This window comes from Erinaceus europaeus, chromosome 21 (genome assembly GCF_950295315.1).
Source record: "Erinaceus europaeus chromosome 21, mEriEur2.1, whole genome shotgun sequence".
Lineage (NCBI taxonomy): Eukaryota > Metazoa > Chordata > Mammalia > Eulipotyphla > Erinaceidae > Erinaceus > Erinaceus europaeus.
In genome coordinates, this window is record NC_080182.1 from 3613660 (window position 1) to 3635248 (window position 21589).

A 21589-nucleotide genomic window follows, 5' to 3' on the forward strand; every position below is an offset into this window, starting at 1 on the left:
AGGCTCAGAGGGCCCAAACTTCCCCCTCAGGTAGACTGTTCTGACCCAGTCACACAGGTCTTTGCTTTGTGAGGGTTTCAGATCTAAATCTGCCCAAACTTCTTCTTGGGATGGGGTGTGTGTGCTTGTGTGGAGGGTGGAGGGGTGGCAGGCAGTATCTGCCGCTCCAGGCAGGCTCCCCTCCCAGGCTCTGCCCAAGGCCACAGCCACAGTAAGCAAAATGAGACCCTTCAAAACCAGAGGCCACAGAGTCCCCAGAGATGACCTGTCCCCTAATTCCATCTCTATGACGTTTTTGAAATGGCAGAATCAGAGGAAGGGAGCAGAGGTTGGTGTCGGGGGTAAGGGGGGAGGCAACGACAAGAAGACCAGGGCAGCCAGGGGTCCGGGGGATGGTGAATGCTCCCTCCCTTGGCTGTTTTGAGATCAGTCTCCTGACTGTGACCGTGTCCCAGAGATTTGCCGCTGGCCACCCTTAGGGGATCTGGGCAAAGGGCACGGGAGACCCTCTGCGTCGGTTCTTGCAACTGCACATGTCTCAACAGCGGCTGCAAAATCCAAGGGTGAGTGAAACACTCTCAGGGGCTGAGACCGGACAATTTGTGCACACAATGGAATATTGTTTAGCCCTGAAAAGGAAGGGCATTCAGACACATGCCACAGCATATTATACTGAGTGGTGGAAACTAAACAGGAAAGGTCAACAGTGGAGGGAGTCCACTTATGTGACGTCCTTAGAGGTAGAAATTCCTTGAGTCAGAAAGCCGCATGGTGGCTGACAGGGGAGGTGGGGTGGTATTACGGAGTGGCGGGTCTCCTGTTTCTGTCTGGGGAGGTGGAAAAGTTGGAGAGATGGCCGGCCGGCCACTGGCGGCTGCACGAACATGAAGGCGCTCACACACTGCTGAGCTCAGAAGGGACATTTATATGCATCTTACCATGACAGATTTTATCTAGACATTATTATTATTACTTATTTTTAGATTTTTTTTGATTTTTTTTTCTACCTCCTGGGTTATCACTGGAGATTGATGCCTGCACCAAGAATCCACAGCTTCTGGAGGCTTTTAAAAAAATTATTCCTTTTTGGCACCCTTGTTGTTTTATAGTTGTAGTTATTATTGTCGTTGTTATTGTCATTGTTGGATAGGACAGAGAGAAATGGAAAGAGGAGGGGAAGACAGAGAAGTGGAGAGAAAGACAGACACCTGTAGGCCTGCTTTAAGGTCTGTGAAGTGACCCCCCTGCAGGTGGGGAGCCGGGGGCTTGAACCGGGATCCTTACTCCAGTCCTTGCGCTTTATGCCACATGCGCTTAACCGGCTGTGCTCTGTGCTACCACCCGACTCCCTGCTATTTTTTTTTTTTAACCAGACCACTGCTCAGCTCTGGTTTATGGTGGTGTGGGGGATTGAACCTGGGACTTGAGAGCCTCAGGCATGAAAGTCTCTTTGCATAACCATTGTGCTATACCCCCACCCCGCTATTTTTTTTTTTTTTTACCTTTTGCTGCCCTTGTTGTTTATTATTGTTGTGGCTATTATTGTTGTTATTGATGTCATTGTTGTTGGATAGGACAGAGAGAAATGGAGAGAGGAGGGGAAGACAGAGAGGGGGAGAGAAAGATAGACACCTGCAGACCTGCTTCACCACTTGTGAAGTGACCCCCCTGCAGGTGGGGAGCCGGGGGCTCGAACTGGGGTCCATACGCCTGTCCTTGCGCTTCATGCCATCGTGCTTTACCTGTTGCACTACCACTCGACCCCCCTAGACAGTATATTTATGAGAGAGAGAGAGAGAGAGAGAGAGGGAGAGGGAGAGGGAGAGAGAGAGGGAGAGGGAGAGGGAGAGAGCACGCAAGGTACTGTTTCACCACCTGAGGGAGAGGGGGAGAGGGAGGGAGAGGGAGAGGGAGAGGGAGAGAGTGCGAGATCCTGCAAAGTACTGTTCCACCACCTGCAGGGGTCTCTCAGTTGCTCTTAGGTGTCGCTGGGGCAGAGCTCAGGGCCTGACATGTGCAAGGCGAGGGCTTCACTGCTGTGTCACATCCCTGGCTCCAAAATGCAATTAAAAAGGCTGAAAATAGATCCATCTTGACATCTTCATATTTCAGTGCACGTAAAAAATACGCCTGGAAGGATGTTTCCAACCTGTGAGCACTGAGCATACAGGGGTGTGAGAGGCTGTGCCCATCTATCTGCCTCTTGTGTGACTATGGGGAGGCCCAGGATTCAGGCCGGCAGGCAGCTGGGCACTGAGCTTCCTTCAGCTGTCTCACTCCCACGCAGGCGCCTTTTGCCTGCAGGACCAAGCTTCCTCTGGGCAGGCTGGGGGCCAGAGGACCCCTGTGGTCAAGAGCTGCCCACTTGGGGCTGGTGTCTGACTCGCTTAGGCCACTTATCTCAAACTTGAAAACACCAGACCTTGTGTGAAGGGGGCTTCAGCCTTGCTTTGGTGGGGGCGGGGCTTCCAAAATGAAAGAGAGAGTTCCAGGATGAGCCGGAAAAGACTTAAAGAGACGTGGGGGTCGGGCGGTAGCGCAGCGGGTTAAGCGCACGTGGCGCAAAGCGCAGGGACCGGCATAAGGATCCCGGTTCGAGCCCCCGGCTCCCCACCTGCAGGGGAGTCGCTTCCCAGGCGGTGAAGCAGGTCTGCAGGTGTCTGTCTTTCTCTCCCCCTCTCTGTCTTCCCCTCCTCTCTCCATTTCTCTCTGTCCTATCCAACAACAATGACATCAGTAACAACAACAAGAATAACTACATTGTCCACCCACATTCACAATGACACTGTTCACAGAATCCAGGAGGTGAGGTGACCGGGGTGTCGCTGAGAAAGCCGTGCCGTCCTGTGTCTGTCTGTCTGTCTGTCTGTGCTCACACAAGCAGCTTCTCTCCTCTTGCACCCCATGCAGGGCCTTCAGCGAGAAGCTGAGCTGGCCTATGGGCTCAAAGAATACCCGCTTTGTCTTGGGGCCTGGCCGGTGGCCGGGAGAATGCCTGATAGTCTCTCTACTGTCACACCGTCACCGGTGTTTCTGCAACTGTTACAATCCCTGACTTCTGGCTTCTGGGTTCAGAGAGGATGCTCCCAGGGTTGGCAGCAGCAAGAGGAGGTGGGCTGGGGGCAGGGAAGACCCCTAGACCTAGGGTGCAGGGCACACGACTGGTGGAGACGGCCACTGCCTCTCAGAGCTGCTGTGTGAACCTGCCCCGGCTGGGCGTGCTGGGACAGGGTGGCCACCGTGTACAGATCAGAGACTTGGTTTGAAGAGGCCGAGAACCTCCGTGTGTGTGTGTGTGAACAGTCAGGGTCCTGAGAGAATCGCAGGTCTCCCAGCCTCAGCCCTGCCTAGGCCAGAGCGTTGTGCCTGAGAGCGGACTCTGCAGGGTGATCTCTCTGGCTGGAGGCCGCGAGGAGAGAGTCCGACACTCTGCATCCCGCCGCCTCCTCTGCTCCTCCCGGGGCCCTTGGCTGGAGAACTATTTAGAACATTCCAGGCTTTCCAGAGTGGGACGGATTCCTCATATTCCCCCAAACCCACTTTCTGGCTGGGAATGATTAGGATGCCAGCTCGGTGCAGCTCCGATCAGGGACACTGACTGTGCGGACAAACAGAAAAGGAAACACAGGCTCCATTGGCGTCTTTGTCCTCAGGATGTTCATCCTGAGGGCTCTTGACTTGAAGCAGAGAGAGCTGGGGCCATTTCCTTACTTCTTACTTAATAGCTGTGTGTCTTTGGGTAAGTGGTTTGACCTCTCTGGGCCCAAACTACCAAAAGTGCAAACACTTGGCGATAAAAGGATCATGTGAGGTAGCGCAGCGGATTAAGTGCACGTGGTGCAAAGTGCAAGGACCGGCATAAGGATCCCAGTTCGAGCCCCCGGATCCCCGCCTGCATGGGAGTCACTCACGGGCGGTGATGCAGGTCTGCAGCTGTCTCTCTCCCTCCCCCTCTCTGTCTTCCCCTCCTCTGTCCATTTCTCCCAGTCCTATCCAACAACGAACGGCATCAACAATAACAATAATAACCACAACAAGGCTACAACAAAAGGGGAAAAAATGGCCTCCAGGAGCAGTGGATTCATGGTGCAGGCACTGGGCCCCAGCAATAACCCTGGAGGCAAAAAAAAAAAAAAAGGATCATGTGCACGAGCCAGGCCTGCAGGTTCCCCCACAACTGAGAGAGTGGCACTTTGGGCAGGGTGCTGAGAAGGGATGCTGCTGTGGGGTGCAGTGCCAGCAGCCTTGGGTAGGCCGCCAGAAGACTTGTCACAGCAAAGCGCAAACACCCTGCCCGTGACATTCTCACTGCTGCTTCCCCAGCCCCAGCCCCAGCCCCTGCCCCTTCTCTTGGTCCCACATCGGCAAGCTTGCTATAGCTGCAAGGGGTCCTGTGGGAAGTCTCTCAGCTAAAGACTAAAGACGTGCCTTCAGATGCCCCATGTTAGCGCCTCTTCTGAACACACTTCCCCCTGGCGCTGCTGCTATTTTTAGAGCTCAGCAGAAGGTTCACAGGGAGCTTAGAGCAGAGACAGGCGGGGAGTGGAAACCTGCTCCCTGCAGATTCCAACCACAGTCCAGCCTCCAGGCAGGCCAACACCTCCCTCCACCCCCTCCTCCAAGTTCCCCCATTCTGGGACCTCAATTGGCATTTTAAAGATCACCTCATCTCCCGACCAGTCAGAACCCCATCCGCTGACAGGATGCATTGGGGAGGGGGCTTGGCTAGCACTGGGTGCAGAGCAGGGAAGGGGAGCACCTGTGTGCAGCCTCCCCCATCCCCTCAGCAGCTTCTCTCCTTCCCCATCAGCCTTGCACTGGAATTTTCCATTCTTTCCACAAAGGAGCCGGAAGCTTTGACGTCTGCCTCTGGAAGCGTTTTGCTACCTCTCCGGTTTCCTCTTTGCCTCGGCCTTCTCAGGTGTGAGATAAGCAACTTGGACCTGCCCCTGGGTGCTTCTTCTGCTTCGGGGTCTGGGAGGGAGGAGTCTCTCTCTCTCTGATCTCTCTCTGTTGTCCTGACACAGCAGATAGTCACCTCTGGTGGACACTGTGATGGCACATTCAGAGCAGAGCCGTCCCTAGGGACGCCAGCAGCCTAGATGACCCACCGCCACCCCGGGAACCAAGTCTCGTTCCAGTGTTCACCTTCTGTCCGCACGGGCCCTGGCAGCTGCTCCCAAGCAACTGGCACCTTGTGGACCAGGTGGCACCTCCTCCCATGGCCACCTTGTCCCTCCTTCCTGAGCTTTAGGCGACTGACAGTGGCCTCGTAAGAGGCAGCATGTTCTGCCGGGGGGTGGGGTGGGGGTGGGGGTGGGGGTGGGGGTGGCGTGGTGTACAGTGTGGCTTCTGGGAGGCGGGGCTCACAGGAGGTGCGTTAGGCTTAGACTTGAGGTTACCCCTGGCCGCTCATGCCTGCTGCCCGCCATGCTGTGGCAGAGCTGGGCGCTGTCAGTGCTCTTCACGCCTGTGCACAGCTCCCCCACCCCACTGCACCCCACTTCTGCAGAGCCCCCTTCTGCCCAGCTTCCCACTCCCACCTGTGGGAAGATGCTGTTTTGGCGTCAATTCCTTTTCCTCCGTCTGTCTGTACCAACCCAGCGCCCCTCCCAGGAAGCACCCTCCTGTACTCTCTGCCCACCGGGTTGGATGGGGTGGGCACTCCCCCTTTCCAGGTTAGGAACTCGGGTTTGAAGAGTCAGCTGAGAAGGACCAGCTCTGAAGCCTCTGTCCCAGAGAAGTGCTATCTTTCTGCCACTGATTGTCTTGGCTTCCATTTTGGGAAAGTGTGGCTGGGAACAAGGTCAAATCCAGGCTTACTGAGAACTGGCTTTTCAAGCCAGACCTAAAGCCTTCCACTGCATTCACTGGTAAATCATTTTCTCAGCTCAGATCACTTGGGCTTGGGCTTCTGTCACCTGGGATCCAAAGACCATGCACATGTACACAGGATGCCACCTACTTCACTGCTGTGCAGGTTCTGGGCACAGCATCACAACACCCATCCCTTTCCCCCAGTCCTGAAGCTGGGTGTCTCAGTCACCTTTGTGTCACTGTGAAACGCCAACAGCTTGCCTCCTTGGGCAGAGATCAAGCTCAAACCTCTTCACTGGGGTGGTGTCTGCTCTCCACGCCACTCCCAGGTCACCTCAGGCTTCCAGAATGTTTTTCTCACCTCTGCTTTATTCCGGGACAGGACTCTGGAGTCGATCGGGCCCAGGGACAGGTTTGGCATGACAAGATTGAGAACTTTTGCTGCAAGGACCTGGCGGGAGGAAAAAGAAGGGTGGTGAGGGCAGCCTGATGGGCGCCTGCTCTGCCCACAGCACAGCTCACAGTCAGGGAAGGCCCATGCTGCCCCAGCCAGGCCTGCCTCCCGTGCATATGGGGCCCCTCCCTGCCCGGCCGGCTGTGCCCTGGGGAGTGAGTGGGTAGACGGTGAGGAGGCCACGTCTGTTTTCTGCCCGCTCCGAGTTCTGTGTGGGCCCCCACCCTGCAATCATGCATTGGCTGTAATTTTGAATCATTGGCAGGAGTCGCCGGGCAGAGCACAAGCCACTTCCCTGGTGGATCTGAAAACAGACAACAGGGGCAGAGTCACTGGGACACCTGCAGGAGAAACAGGCAGCGCAGACACATTGGAAAGGATCTGTTGACCGACCCGATTTTTCCTGGCGAGGAACAGCAGCAGTCACCAGCCTGATTAGCAGAGGAATCACAGAGGGAGAGAGAGAGAGACCCGATTTGCTTCCTGGCCGTGGTGCTCCATCGCTGGGATGTGGGGTCTGAATGTCACCCAGCCTCTGAGCCCCAAGCTGCCTCAGCAGGTGCTAACCCTGTTCTTCGACTCCATTCACCTCAGGTAAAAGCCCCCCACACACCCCCAGCCCCTCTCTCCTGCTGCTTTGGCTCAGAAGGAGCATGTGAGCTCGGACCCCCTCCTGCCTGCAGGCAGAGGGAGGCTGCCCTCATTTCTGCACTGAGCACAGGGACGAAAGATGCTATTTCCAAAGTGAGCTGTGAAATGCTGAAATTAGAACTGTGTGTAAGGTGGCAAGAGGTGGATTCTCCAGCCATCCAGCCGTGCCGAGGGTGCACAGCCCGTGGCTGACAAGTGATGTTCTCTCGGCGTCTTTGATGGGGGCAGGGGGGCTGAGGGCACTCACATCTGCCCAGCTGCAGTCTGCTGGCATGAGGCCAGAGCCACAGGTGCTCAGCTCTGTAAGCATGGCGGCTATGCTGAGAGGTGAGGCTTTATTCTGATTTGACTCAAGAGAAAGCAGGCTCAGCACCACTGGGTCAGTCGAGAGGGCCCCAAGGTCTGGGGGAGGCCGCTCTTCCTCTTTCTGCCCTCGGCTTCTTTTCTCTCTCTCTCTGATGAGTGCCAGTGAGAAGCCCAGCTGCCCCTACAGATGATCAAAACCTGCAGCCACTGACTCTCTGTGTTGACTGACACACAGGCTGTACCCCCACTCCAGCTCACCCCGGGGTTCAGAGCTGCCCTGTTTCCTGGGCCCGTACTAGCATGGTGTAACCACACACCACAACTGCTTTCAGGCCCAGAAACAGAAAAGAAAAAAAAGGGGGGGGGAGGGCGGGGGCTTTGCTTCCAGAACAGCACAAGAACGTGACCCTGTCCCTGCCTTCAAGGCTGCTAAGTTATCGGTGCCCCTGCACCCCAAGTTTGGTGTCCGTTCACAGCGACTTGCTGTCAGTAGGCTTGACGCCCTGCCCAGGGCTGACCAGCAACTGTCTAGCCTAGGAGGACACAGGGCCTGGAGTCAGAGCACACAGCCCAAGGCTCAGGGGACAGGCCTGGTCTGTCGGCCAAGGTGGGATGGTGATGACGTGGGCCAGCTCCACCATGGACAAGCACCGAACTAGGAGGGCTGGGGGTTCTGAGAATTCTATAAGGGGGGGTTTGCAGACATGTGTCTATGCTCCTCTAGGAACCCGAATCCAGGAGTTAGGGTCTGTGCTTTCAGAGGCTAAACTGTACTTAAAGGAAGCGGGGGCAGGGGTGGTGGGGTCACTTGGTACAGAGAGACGCTGGGGGGTTACTCAGTACAGAGAGACGCTGGGGGGTTACTCAGTACAGAGAGACGCTGGGTTTTGGCCCTGTGGTTTCCTCGGGTGGAGAGTGAGCTTCCATGGATCTGCCTCCTCCAGCCAGCGCAGTGCTTTAAGGGGAATGTGGTGTGTGGCTGAGAGCCGCCAACACCCACTCCCAGATCCTTCGCTGCTCCCAGAACCATCTTGGGGGGCTGACGGCTGACTCTGAGTGCGACCTGCCAGGTCCTCTCGGAACTCCTGTGCCTTCCGCCTCCTTCCTAGACTTCGTGGCCAAGAGGCAGAGAAAGGCACAGCGCCATGCCATCTGGGCACTTGCCCTGCAGTAGGAGGGCCCGAGACCAGGCAGCCTCTCTGCTTCTGCTTAGCCCACGGGCAGGTGTCTCGCTGGCCGGCGACATGTGCTTTGCTGCCTGTCACCCGACTGTGTGGACCTGACACAGCCGACTTGCTGTCATCCTTGAATATATGCCCCTGCTCCTGAACTTATTTATCTTTTACTTATGTTTTATGAGGTAGGACAGAGAGAAATTGAGAAGGGAAAGGAAGAGAGGGAGAAAGAGAGACACCTGCAGCTCTGCTTCACTGCTTGTGAAACTTTCCCCCTGTAGGTGGGGAGCAGGGGCCTGAACTTGGGTCCTCACGCATGGTAACAGGTGTGCTCAGCTGGGCGTGCCACTGTCAGGCCTCTTTATTTATTTTTAAAAATATCATGCTAGGGATTGAACCCAGGGACCTCGTGTCTCTTGGTCCAACTTCTAATTCTATTCATGTAGTTACAGAAGAAGAGATAGAATATCATGCTAGGGATTGAACCCAGGGACCTCGTGTCTCTTGGTCCAACTTCTAATTCTATTCATGTAGTTACAGAAGAAGAGATAGAATATCATGCTAGGGATTGAACCCAGGGACCTCGTGTCTCTTGGTCCAACTTCTAATTCTATTCATGTAGTTACAGAAGAAGAGATAGAATATCATGCTAGGGATTGAACCCAGGGACCTCATGTCTCTTGGTCCAACTTCTAATTCTATTCATGTAGTTACAGAAGAAGAGATAGAATATCATGCTAGGGATTGAACCCAGGGACCTCGTGTCTCTTGGTCCAACTTCTAATTCTATTTATGTAGTTACAGAAGAAGAGATAGAATATCATGCTAGGGATTGAACCCAGGGACCTCGTGTCTCTTGGTCCAACTTCTAATTCTATTTATGTAGTTACAGAAGAAGAGATAGAATATCATGCTAGGGATTGAACCCAGGGACCTCGTGTCTCTTGGTCCAACTTCTAATTCTATTTATGTAGTTACAGAAGAATAGATAGAGAGAAGACACACATCTTTAGAACTTTTCTGGCTCTCCTATGCAGTGCTGGGGCTTGAACCCAGAATCTCAGGCATGGGAAGGCATGTGCTTTAACCACTGAGCTACCTCCAGCCCCACTAGCACCTTTTAAACCCAAAACATCTATACTTCAAAGTGCCAAGTCCTGACTTCCAGGAGAAAATGTTCAGGGTCTGGGCTCAGCAAGGGCTAGAAAGGATGTCACTGAGGTTGAGAACTGTTCCTGCTCTGGCTGACGGGGGGTGGGGGGGCTGGAGAGTGGGCTGGAGGAAATCGACATCCTGGCAAGGACCTGCCCCACCTTATCTCCTGGTGAGCAACCCTCTCTTCCTCCATCACCAAGGGCACTTTCTGCAGCTGGAAGGAACCTCCCAGGAGAGTGCAGCACAGGGGAAAGTGGATGGCCCCTTCCAGCAAAGCCCTTGCTGCACAAAATGAACAGCGTGCGGGGACGGTCCCCGGAACCACGTGACGGGTGACAGCTGAGCTGGCCCCTCCCCTGCCCCTTCTGGGCACAGTGAACCACGTCCTGCTGAGGATGCCCCCTCTGCCAATGACCAGGACGTGCCAAGCCTGGCAGGTGGCTGGGTGGCTGGATGTAGCCCCATGAACACTTCCGGCCACAGGGTGGTGCTGTGGGCAGGCTCAGGATGGGCGGGCAGCCCTAGAAGGAGCAGCTCAGAGCCATCCAGCCAGACTAAACAGGCGACTGACTCTTCAGGCCCAGGGACGCAGCTGCATGTGCTGTGGGTGCTGCGTCCTGTCACCGAGGCCAGCAGAGGTCACCAGGAACAGAAAGATCTCAGCAGCTGCCCTCAAGGCCAGCCGAGGACAGGCCACTGGTGTCTGACAGCTCCCGAGACTGACAGCTTCTGGTCAAACTGCTCTGCCCCACCCACCCAGTTGGTGAGGACAGGAGGGCGGCATGGATGCACCTGCAGGCAGGCAGGCTACCGCTTCTGAAGAAGCCCTGACCTCAGGTCTCGGCACTGCTCTGACCCTCAGCTCTTAGAAAAACCTGGATAGCGAAGTCCGAACTTCATGTCTCCCTTTTGCGTGTCTGCACTGATCCCTGGGTTTTCACCCCATTTCAGACAGACAGAGACAGAGGGGGGGATGCCACAGCATTGCTCCACCATCTGAGGGGCTTCCCTTGGTGCCAGGGTGCTCCCGGGTGAGACTGGGGCTCTTAAACCTGAGTGTCGATGCGGCTAGTGTGTGTGCCCCACAAGGCCAGATGGCTCCCATTCCTGAAATCTCATTTCTTTAAAAAGAATTTTTTAATGTTTTTATTTTTATTTATTTATTGGATAGACACAGCCAGGAATTGAGAGAAAGGGGAGATAGAACGGGAGGGAGAAATAGAGACACCTGTAGTCCTGCTTCACCACTTGTGAAGCTTTCCTCCTGCAGCTGGGAACTGGGGGCTTGAACCTGGGCCCTTGTGCACTCGGCCAGGTGCGTCACCACCCAGGCCCCTATTTCAGATTTACTGTCTTTCTGGCACTTTCTTTTTTAAAATTTAATTAAATTAATTAATTACTTATTGGGTAGAGACAGAGAAATTGAGAGGGGAAAGAGAGATGGAGAGGGAGAGAGATACACCTGCAGCCCTGCTTCACCACTTGTGAAGCTTTTCCCCTGCAGGAGGGGACCAGGGGCTTGAACCCAGGTCCTTGCGCACTGTAATACGTGTGCTTAACCAGGTCCGCCACCACCTGGTCTCTTTAAAAAATTTTTTTCAATTATCTTTATTTATTGCATAGAGACAGCCATAAATCAAGAGGGTGACAGTGAGAGAACAGAGGGGGAGAGAGACAGAGAGACACCTGCAGCCCTGCTTCACCGCTCGCAAAGCTTTCCTCCTGCAGGTGGGGACCCGGGGCTTGAACCTGGGTCCTTGCGCATTGTAATACTTCTCTTAGTGGCCATTTTATCTGTCTATTTATTTATTTTATTTTGATAGAGACAGAAAGAAATTGAAAGGGAAGAGGGAGATAGAGAGGGAGAAAGTAGACACACCTGCAGCCCTGCTTCACTGCTCATGAAGCCTCCCCTAGTGGGGGGGGGCTGGGACTTGAACCTGGACCCTTGCGCATGGGAACATGTGCCCTCAAGCAGGTGTGCCACGGCCCAGCCCTGAGGGAAAGTTCTGATACCAAATGCCATGTTTAAAAAAAAATAGTAGGACTTCTCCATGTCAGGCCCGAGGAGAGAGAACTATCGTGCAGAAGAATGCTTTTGTTTGGACTTGACTTAAACATTTCTTTACCTATTGAATGTTTATGTGAGCATGTGAGACCGCACCACCACTCCGTTCTAAGCAGTGCCAGAGATGGATCCCAGGGCTTCATGCAAGCAAGGCACGGGTCCTGATGCTGAGCTGTCATCCTAGCCCCAGCAGGGGACACTGAACAAGCGGCCACAGATATGCTCTGTCCTGCTGTTCCTTGGTGTCCCTTATTTCACTACTCCAGTGGCTTGTGGACGAGGGGAGGTAGGGTGGGAAGAGAAAGAACAGAGTGGGGGGAGTGGGTCATTTGCAGTGAAGAAAGGAGACCAAAGGGTGGAAAAGGGGGTCTTGAGACCCTGCGGTAAGGGGGCAGCAGGGATGGACAGATACCAGAAGACACCACGAACCAAGAAAGATCAATTTGGTCCATCAAGAAGCAGCAGGTTCCCTCACCATCCGTGGGTGTCCCGCCACCCAACGGAGCCACAGAGGCAAGAGGGAGGGTTCGCTCACCCAGACTGGAAATGGGATCCAAGTTACCGCCATTCTTGATGCTGTTCGGAGCAAGTCTTTCAAAAACATCAGTTTGTCCTGTGGGAGTGTACTGTCAGCCTGGGTGCAGCTCAAGGGAAGAGTGACCAGGGCCAGGGCTCCCTCCCCATCCTCATCATGACCAACAGGCTAACTCAGCTCTGTGACACACAGTCCCCAGTGGCGCTGGCTCCACAGGGACCCTGAATCCAAGGATAATCGGAGGGGCCAGAAGGAACAGTGGCTGGGCCCCACCCCTAGAAAAGGGAGGTGAGGGGTGGAGGAGTGAGGCTCAGACCTGCAAAAAATCTGGACTCCAGCTCCCATCCCCGTTCCTCACCTCCAGGGTGGGAAGAGTAGGGTGACCCTCCTAATTCCCACAGAACGTTTCCCAACTTCTTCTCTGGCTTGGGGTCTGGAGAGAAGCCCAGCAAATAGGACAGGCCGAGTGAGTGGAGATCACTGCTAGCAGAGGAGAGGAGGATCACCCCAAGACCCAAGGACCCCAAATTATGTCACCCACGAAAAGGGATGAGTCCAGACATGAGGTCTGCCTTCAGTGAGCCCTGGGGACATTCCTGGATTGACCGCAGCCGTCACTTCAAATACTCAACTTGCACAAATGCTTTTATTGATCGGAAAGGCTTTAAGGGCTGCCTCAGATCACTTGGAAGCTTCTGTCAGGGAGACACTCGACACCCAGGAGGTAATTAAAGTTGCGGGTTTCTAAAGTGGCTCTAGCAGGTGGAGCAGCCGCAGAGGAGGCTGGGAGTCCAGATCCTCGCCAGAGGGCTCAGTGCTTGATGCCTGGCAGGGGGTCCCCAAAGAGCCACTTCCTTAAACCCCAAGGGTTTGGAAGCTCCCAGCTACTAGAAATCACATGGTCAGAGGTAACATTTCTGTTGCCTCAAAGGCCAGGGCCTGATCACAACAGATCCCCAAGCCCCTGGGTGGAACTTTAGCAACTAAAGTTGCAAAGAGAAACGAGCCCACGCAATCCAACCTGGACCCCTCACCTGGGCCCCACCTCCCACACACTGCCACAAGGTCGGCGCCATTCAGATGGGAAGTGAGCTCAAGCCTGGAAAGCAGATCTTGGGAGTGTTCGGGGTGACACGTTCTCTGGCTGAGCGGGTGCTCAAGGTGTCCTTGAGCAAGGCCACTGCTCTCAGCTCCTGGTCTGGAAACTGGGCATGGTGTCCTCCTTACAGGGTGTTGATGGACAGGAAATAAGACAATGCAAGTCACGTACGGGACCTTTTCTCCCTACTTGGCCAGGTGCCTTGGCTGGTGGAGAAGGGAAGCATCTGGAAACACTAACCCCCCCCCCCCAGGCCTGAACCTGGGTCCAAGGGACAACCTCCAGGCAATAGGCCAAGGCCATTAGATGATTACTCTGCGGGCATGCGGAGCCCCTGCCCTGACCTCGGACTCTGCCTTCAGGGGTTCCATGCTGGCCCACCCCACACCCCTCTGGGATGCAGTTCCTGTGTGACCTCCCCCCCCCCCACACACACACTAGTCGGGAGGCCAGGGCTTGCCTTCCCTGAGCGTGGCCCCTATGAAAGGACCTCTCCAAGGACATTTCTGTTTCTGAATTCTTCCTGCTCTCGCCTTCCTTGTGTGACCAATACTGACAGTGTTTGGGGGACCAAAAGCCCCTGCTCCCCCACCCCAGTCTCTTTTCCAGACTAAAGATATCCTAGCTTGTTGAAAATGGAGCCTGGAGGTGAGAATTGAATGTGTATGGGATTGGGGGGGTGTTTCTGTGGTGGGGTGGGGGTGCTGGCTTCTTACACTTCAGAGAACACAAAGTTGCCACCTTCCACGTGTCTGTCCAAACTGAAAAACTAGGGGACTTCATGCCACCCGCCCGCCCGCCCGCTGTAGTGATTCTGGAAGTCTCTCTAGCAAGAAAGTGATGCTGTGAATGGAACTGCGGAGTGGCTGCTAGCACAGCTGCAGGGAGCAGGCAAGGCCAGGACTTTGATCTGTGCTCTGAGCCTCCCAGCAGGTGACGTTCGGCCTCTGCCTCAGTTTCTTCTAGGAATTGGCCTGTCCTTGGGGCACAGAAGAGCAAACAAGAGCCAAGGGGCCCTCACCTCATCCAGGACCAAGTTCTCACTGACCAGAGCTGCCAAGCTACCCCAGGCCCAGGAAGGCAGACAAATGGACTAGAAGAATGAAATGGAAGCAAAGGCCAAGTGCAGACAGCGTGATTCCGACCCTGTGAATGGAGTGCTCGAGTGTGCATGGACACGCAGACACGCCCTGCTCACTCTGGCTGAGGGGCTCGAGTGTCCTTAAAGCTTCCGAATTCTGAATCGTATAAACCCTCCAAAGGTTAAGATGAAACAACAGAAAAAAGATTCGGGGAGGAGTTTCTTTGATCTAGGTTGTCAGGCAAAGAGGAAAAGAAGTCAGATGACTGGGAGACGCTGAGACTCAGAATTACCAGTGAGCCAGGGAGGGGCAGCAGCAGATTTCAGGGCGGGGAGGGGGCATATTCCCAGGGGCAGCAGCAGATTGGCTCTGTCCTGGTTAATAAGACGAGACTTGCTTGGCCCCCAGGGATGCTGTGACAGGGTGATCGACTGGCACGAGGCTCCGAGAGGTTAAATTTCGTGCCCTGGCGCACAAGTCCCTGCCTCCACAGGACCCCCAGGTGACCTTGGAGGGAAACATCATGTTGTTGGCTCCAGGTCTGGACCCAGATGCCAGGGTCCCTGGCTTTTCTGCAATGGGCAAGCATCCCAGAGGGGCTGGGAGGTGTGGTTGAGCACATAAGCTACCACATGCAAAGACCTAGGATCAAGCCCCTAGTCCCCACCTGCATAGAGGAAGTTTCACAGGTGGTGAAGTAGTGCTACAGGTGCCTCTCTTCGTCTGTCCTTCTCTAGCTCAACTTCTCTCTACCCTATCAAATTAAAGCATAATAAAATTAATATGAAAAATGAGTTCATTATAAGAAGAAAATGTGTCTCAGGTGGAGAGGTGAGGGCCCTGCATTCAAATCCACCTTCCAGGTGAGTCAGCCTGGCTCAGCCTGGGGTTCTGAGCTATAGGCCGCAGGACGTGACCTTTCCCTGCAGCCATGACAGGTCAGCCAGGTCATGCCTGGCGCTGCCTGAACTGAGTCCCCACGGATCAAAGCTCTCAGGAAGGAGGTGGCGGGAACACCCTCTCCTCTTTGACCCTGGTCGTGCTCACTCTACTTGCAGAGAGCCCCGGAACCATGTGGCTTCATGTCACAAACTCAAGGCTGTGGGGGGAGAGGCCCAGTTGCCTTTAGACACACCCAGGCCGTCGGCGCAGTGCCTGTGGCTCTGTGACTGCACTTTAGCTCTGCTCCACATGCACGGGAATTCACCAAGGACGATCGGTGTCTTTAAGTGGTGACGTCCTTGAAACGGCCAACAATTCAGGGAGTGAATCGTCTTAGCAAATCATGAAAATCTGGTTAAATTACCAGGTGTCGCACTTGCTCGGAATGTCCTTATTTCAAAGGGGTGACATTTTTTTCTAACTGCAGGTCCTCTTGTCTGTCTTTAGGGCTGGGATCAGCTCTGTGGCTGTCAGCTGGAGGTGCACTTTGAGGATATCTCAGTGATGCCTGGGGGCATAGCAGAGGTGTCAAACCCAAGGCCAATTTGAGTGGTTGTGATGTCGTCTGACAGTGAGACCAGGGAAACTAGGGTGAGCCCATGAGCCCAAGTCCATCACCTCACCTGCTTAAAGACAGCAGCCTGGCAGACACCAGGGGGAGAGACCCAACATCCCTGGGGTTACACAGGTTGGGGTTTTGTGACCTCACTGGGTTATGTGTCTCCCTTAAGCTGAATGCCCCTCTACGCCTGTACCTGTCAACATGTTGAGAGCAGAGGCCCCTGTCCCCTGTCTCTTACAGACTAGGCTGTCGCTTCACTGACTTTGTCCAGTTAGCTCAAAGTCCTGGTACCACAAGCAGGAACCCGTGCCGACGTTAGAACAACCAGGAATCAGAACACCCAGAAAAACAAAGTGACAGCTCCCATAGTCACCGGTCACTTGGGGGGAGTGGGGGAAGGGCGCGGGGGTGGAGGAGGCGGCAGTGAGTGAGGACTCTGTGCTGGACTTGGCCAACGGTCAACGCAAAACAGCTCGAGCCCAGCATGTGACTCACTAAAGGTTATTCTGCCAGATTCCTAACATGCCTAACCTTTTCTCCCTTTGACATTCATCCATGAAACAGTCACAAAACAGGAAGTGTTTTTTCTATTGTCTTGAGGTGTGTGTGGGGTTGCGGTGCACCCAATGTCAGAAGGCAGGACCCTGGTGGCCGCCATGTTTGGCACTTGTCCAAAGCCCAACACAGTAACGGACGCATTTTGGCCCTTTATCAGAGTTGGATGATGTTCTGATAATTGGATGCCGGTGGGGGAGTGTGTGTGGGGGGACACACACCTGCAGGAGGTCTCACAGGACGTAAGTCTGTTTACCTTGAATGTTGTCGCAGATTCCGGATTGGCGATGACCAGTGGTGAGATGAGAACCATGCCAGAGAAGTGGGCTGGCCTCTCTGCGGCAGTTAGGATGGCGATGGCGCCTCCCTGCAAAGCAAGAGGGCAGAGCGGTGGGTGCCCAACTTGGATGAGTGCCATGACGCCCCCCACTCCTCGGCGCCGCTGCCCAGTGCTCTGGGCAAGAGCACCTTGGAGTCGACGCCTTCAACCATTGGATAAACCGGAGCTGCGACTATTTCATTACACGACCCCCCCCCCCCCCCCGCCTCCTCTCGGGTTTTCCACGAGCGAACGTCTCAGAGATCTAAATAAGGTTCCTGCTTGTGGGCTGCAAGTTAAACAATAACACATTCCTACTTGTTTCATGCCCAAAGCTGGCAAGCCCCCAATTCATTCATTCCATCAGGCTTAATATGCGGTTTTTTTCCTTTAATCAGATGATGGTAAGTAGAGATTGCTATACTTTGTTTTCCTGGCTCAGTGAGGGGTCCCCAGGAAAATAGTTAATGAGTATTTATGGTGCTGAAGGCATGGGACCTTGGCTGTTTGCTCAGGCTTAAGGCAGCTGGAACCCAGGGTCGACACGGGACAGGCAGGTGACCGCAGCGTGTGGACAGAGCCAGGCCAAAGCCAGAAGCTGGTTCTAGGTGAAAGGTCCCTGACGGAGAGCAAGATTTTGTCTGGCGTCTGCCGGCAGATCTCTCCTGGGGGGAGACAGCTGAAGGCCTCAGACTTGAAGATGACACTTGGACGATCGTCAGAGGCTTTCAGCCTGGGCTGGCCTTGAAGGAGCAGCTCTACTCTCCAGTGCATGGGACAGATGTGTGCGCGGGGCTGAGCGGACACCATGTAGTATCTCTCTCTGAGAGGCAGCTCTTCCGGGGAGGGGCCAGAAGTGTCTTTGGGGGCCTGACTAGGGAAAGACACTGAGGGGTCAACGGGGTGTGAAGACCCAAGAGTCCCTCCCTCCCCCCTCTCTCCCCAGGCCCTGCCAGGAAGAACAGACACCACTCAGAACCCTTTCTGGGCCTGCCTCCCTGGCTCTGAACTTGGCCTGTTTGCTAAGCAGCCAGTGGTCTAGAAGTTCAAATGGAGGGGTGTGGAGGGAGCATGCCAGTCAGGCAGAGAGGGGATGGGGAGGGAGGCAGGGTTGCCCCCTTCCCACTAGGGCTCCCCTCCTGCCTCCTCCACCGGGTGGGCGGGCAGCAGGTGGAAGCTGGCCCGGGTCATCGTCGCTGGTCTGCTTACCATGGAGTGGCCCAGCAGGAAGACGGGAAGGCCCGGGTAGTCCTTCTGCACAGAGTCCACATGCTGCAGCACATCCCGGACGAAGACCTGGAAGTCAGACACTACCATCCTCTCCCCTTCGCTCTGGCCGTGGCCGACTGCAAGGGAGAGGGAGATGGAGAAGTGTGAGTACCGGGAGGCTGAGTCCTGTCCCCAGCTCCCAGCTTCCCTCCTTGTCCCTGCTGGCCACTCTTCAAGGACTTGAATGTCTCATTCACTTAACTTGTTCCCACCACTCTTGAATATGAGACGCCTTCTCCTGGAACTTGAAGAAGAGTAGTTAGGGAACGTGCCCAGGACCACACAGCTAGGCAGCGAGGACCCTGGGTGCAAATACTGCGAAGCTTGTCCATGCTGCCAGGGTGCCCCCTTCCAGGCCATTTCTGGAGACGAGAGGAGGGGAAGCTGCGCCCAGGCTCAGTACGTCTGATCTCCCACCAAGGGGCTGGGCCCTCCTGGCTTCTCCTATCCGTCCCCTCGGCCCTCCTGTCTGCATCTCCATGCCTGCTTTTCAGCAGGTGAACTGTCACCTGCCATCGCCTCCCTGCACAGCTTGCAGCACCGGTAACAGGACAAACAATGAAAAGTCCACAGCCCAGAGTGCTTGCCAGAAAGGCAATAAAACGGGTTATGTTTGACCCCTCCTGGGTGTTATTCTCTGCTGCCTGAGCTGTTAAGTTCTCAGATTCTTTTCTTGGGGTCTCTCCTCTTGTTCCCTCTTGGAAGGACACCGGTCACTATAGAAGCAACGTGTGACGCAGTGTCCACATGGAGGGTCGCAGAGATCAGAGGCCATGTGGTGAGAAGGATTGCCTAGCCCCCTCTGGCTGTCCCTGCAGGGAAGTGGTGACAGAAAAGACAGCCGTGACGACACCCCATTTTGCAGACGGAAAGGGTGAGGCCTCTTGTTGTCTGGAACCCATCAGCCACCCAGACCTCAAGCGGGGAAACCCTCTTGGTGGCCAGATCCATAAACTCCTGTTCCCCACTGTCCTGTCCTTGTGTGTCCCCGCCCTCCCCCTGCCAGCACCTCGCTGACCACTCTGTGCAGCTTGTGGTCACCAGCTCTGCCCCCTGTCCCAACTGCATCTTCAGAATCCCCAGCCCCTCCCAGGATTTTTCTCTGTTTATATATATATTTTATTGCAGTGAAATATCCACCACAGCAATGCCCCCCGGCAGGCATCTGTTCTCATGTCTATTTCAGTCTTATTGAGCGAGTCCACGTGGCTGTGACCAGCCGTGTCGCCAGACCAGCTCCCGTCTCCCCAACTAAAACTCCGTCACTGTCACCAGCACAGTGAAAACTACCTCTGAGTTCACACACTGAGGTCCTGACCCCAGCAAGCTCAGAATGTGGGAGTATTTGGAGACAGGCCTTCCAAGAGTGGTCAAGGAGGCCTGGCAGTGGCTCACCCGGTTGAGCACACGTGTTACCACGCTCAAGGACTTGGGTTCGATGCCCTGCTCCTCATTTGCAGGAGGGAAGCTTCATAAACAGTGAAACAGGTCTGCAGGTGTCTATCTTCTCTCTCCCTTTCTATCTCTTTCTCCTTTCTCAATTTCTCTCTGTCCTATCTAATAAAAATAGAAAGAAAAGAAAAAAGGAAAAAAAAATAGATTCCAGGAGCAGTGGATTTGTAATACTGGCACCAAGCCCCAGAGGCCAAAAGCCAAAACCAACCAACCAATCAAACAAAACTCCCTAAAGAGTGATTAAATTATGAGGCCCTGAGCGTGGCTTCTAATCCTACCTGGAGGGGCTTCTTATTAAAAGAGGTGCCCAGCACACAGAGACACACAAGAGACACACAGAGAGGAGACCCAGGGAGCACTCTCCAGGAGAAGACGGCCCTCTGCACGCCCAGGAGAGAGGCCTGTGGCGAAAGCAACTGAAGACACTGATCTTGAACCCAGTTGCGTCTGTGTGTTGTTTAAGCAGCTCTGCCTGTGGTCCTGGCAGCCAGAACAGACAGATATCCTGCTAAGCAATAACTTTTAATCCTCTCTTTGCACCTGCTGGAAATACCTCTTTTCTCTTTTCTCTCTGAGTTGACAACTCAAAGTCTCACACAGGTGGAATTATACAGTTGTGTGTGTGTGTGTCTTAGTTTCCTTAAGTTCACCCACACTGTCACATGTGTCCCTCTAAGGCTGGATAATATGGCAGGAAACCTAGTGGTTACATTCTGTTCTGTGGACACTCACACAGCCTCCCCTTTCAGTGAGCATGGCTGCCATGAACGTGGTGTGCAGAGGCCTAGTTAAGCTCCTGCTTTCGGTCCTCTGGGGGTGGGGATCCAGAAGTGGGACTGGTGGGTCACAGGGTAATCCTGCTTAGTGCTCTGAGGGTGACCTCTGCGCTTGACCTGAAACGTCTTCACTCCAGCGAATCCTTGGAGGACTGGGTGGACAGGAGCATCGGGGGCAGGGCCCCTGGGTGACAGCTAGTCTCCCTACACACCCTGTCACCATGCCAAGCACCTTTCAAATGTCTCCATTCTCCTCAAGTCTGTGACCCCAAGCCCGGTTATATGAAGGCAACAGCGTCCTTTTTTCCTTTGCCAATCTGGGACTGCCCTCCCCGGTTTTCCTCGGGCTATTGCCCTCACTCAGAAGCCCATGTAGTCACAGCTTCTGGGGTTTCTTCCTTCTCTGAGCTCTCCTGGCCATTCTCCCCACCTCTGCTGGCGCTCTCTCTTACCCTCAGACAGCTCCCTCCTCCAGCCTAACTGCCATCTCCGCCTTTTCCCTTCAGTCTTGAACTAGGATCGGGAACTGACACAGGGGCAGTATAGCAGCTTTCTAGGCCTGAGGCCCAGGGACCCCGAGTTCAATCCCTGCACCTGCATATTGCTGCGGAGTTGAGCGGAGCTCTGGTCTCTCCCTCCACTGCTCGTGAGACAAATAAACATTTTTTCTTTTCGAAGAGAACTTAAGAAAAAAAATCACAACTCACTGCCGGCCCCACCCCAGACTCTTGCCAGCTTCTCCCTCTCAGCCCCTCAGCTGCCCCTGACCCCGCTGGCGGGATCCAATGATGTCTTCTCCGTTTCTCCTCTTGTGCTTGGATTCCTTCCAGACCTCACCCCATGCTGTCCTGGTGGGTGCTGCCAGGGGCATCCACAGAAACAGACTTAGTGCTCCCCACCTTTCTGTTTTTGTGTCCTTTCGCTGGCCTTTGTCTTCATATGATATGTTCTTCCTCTTCATCATCATCATCATCATCATCATCATCATCATCATCATCATCATCATCATCCCTTTTTTGGTCCAGGGCTCAAGGCCAGGGCCTCACAGAGTTGGAAGCACGTACTACCCCTGAGCAACATCTCTGGCTCCATGTATAATTTGGAAACTTGCCCTGAGTTCATCCCGTCTCCCCTCTCTCCCCCTCTATCCAAAAACCAAGTACAGTGTGTGAGCCCCATATCCTCATTCTGAAAACACAGCTATAAAACAGAGGAGGGAAAGACTTGGAGAAAGGAAGGGAGTAGTTAAGAGATTTGAATTTGGAGCGACTGTTAGATGAAGCTAAGGAACTCACCTCCTGGAAGGTGGTGGTGTAGTCACGGGAGAAAGAGCTGTGTTCAGGGGAATGGCACGCCGCCTAGGGATGGA

At 54.4% G+C, this 21589-nt stretch overlaps 1 protein-coding gene across 6 annotated transcripts in view; it reads right to left on the reverse strand.

Moving 5' to 3' along the window:
- Positions 1–21589, reverse strand: part of MGLL (monoglyceride lipase) — a 125123-nt gene that overhangs the window by 6700 nt on the left and 96834 nt on the right. For 5 of the 6 annotated variants that reach the window (XM_060180285.1, XM_060180286.1, XM_060180284.1 and 2 more), the window contains 4 exons: positions 17930–18066; positions 16658–16768; positions 12162–12239; positions 6179–6268 (listed from right to left, as the gene is read on the reverse strand). In XM_060180285.1, the coding sequence (XP_060036268.1) occupies positions 6179–6268; positions 12162–12239; positions 16658–16768; positions 17930–18066 (416 nt within the window). The remainder of the gene's footprint in view (positions 1–6178; positions 6269–12161; positions 12240–16657; positions 16769–17929; positions 18067–21589) is intronic. The other variant, XM_007526865.3, reaches the window with a different exon arrangement.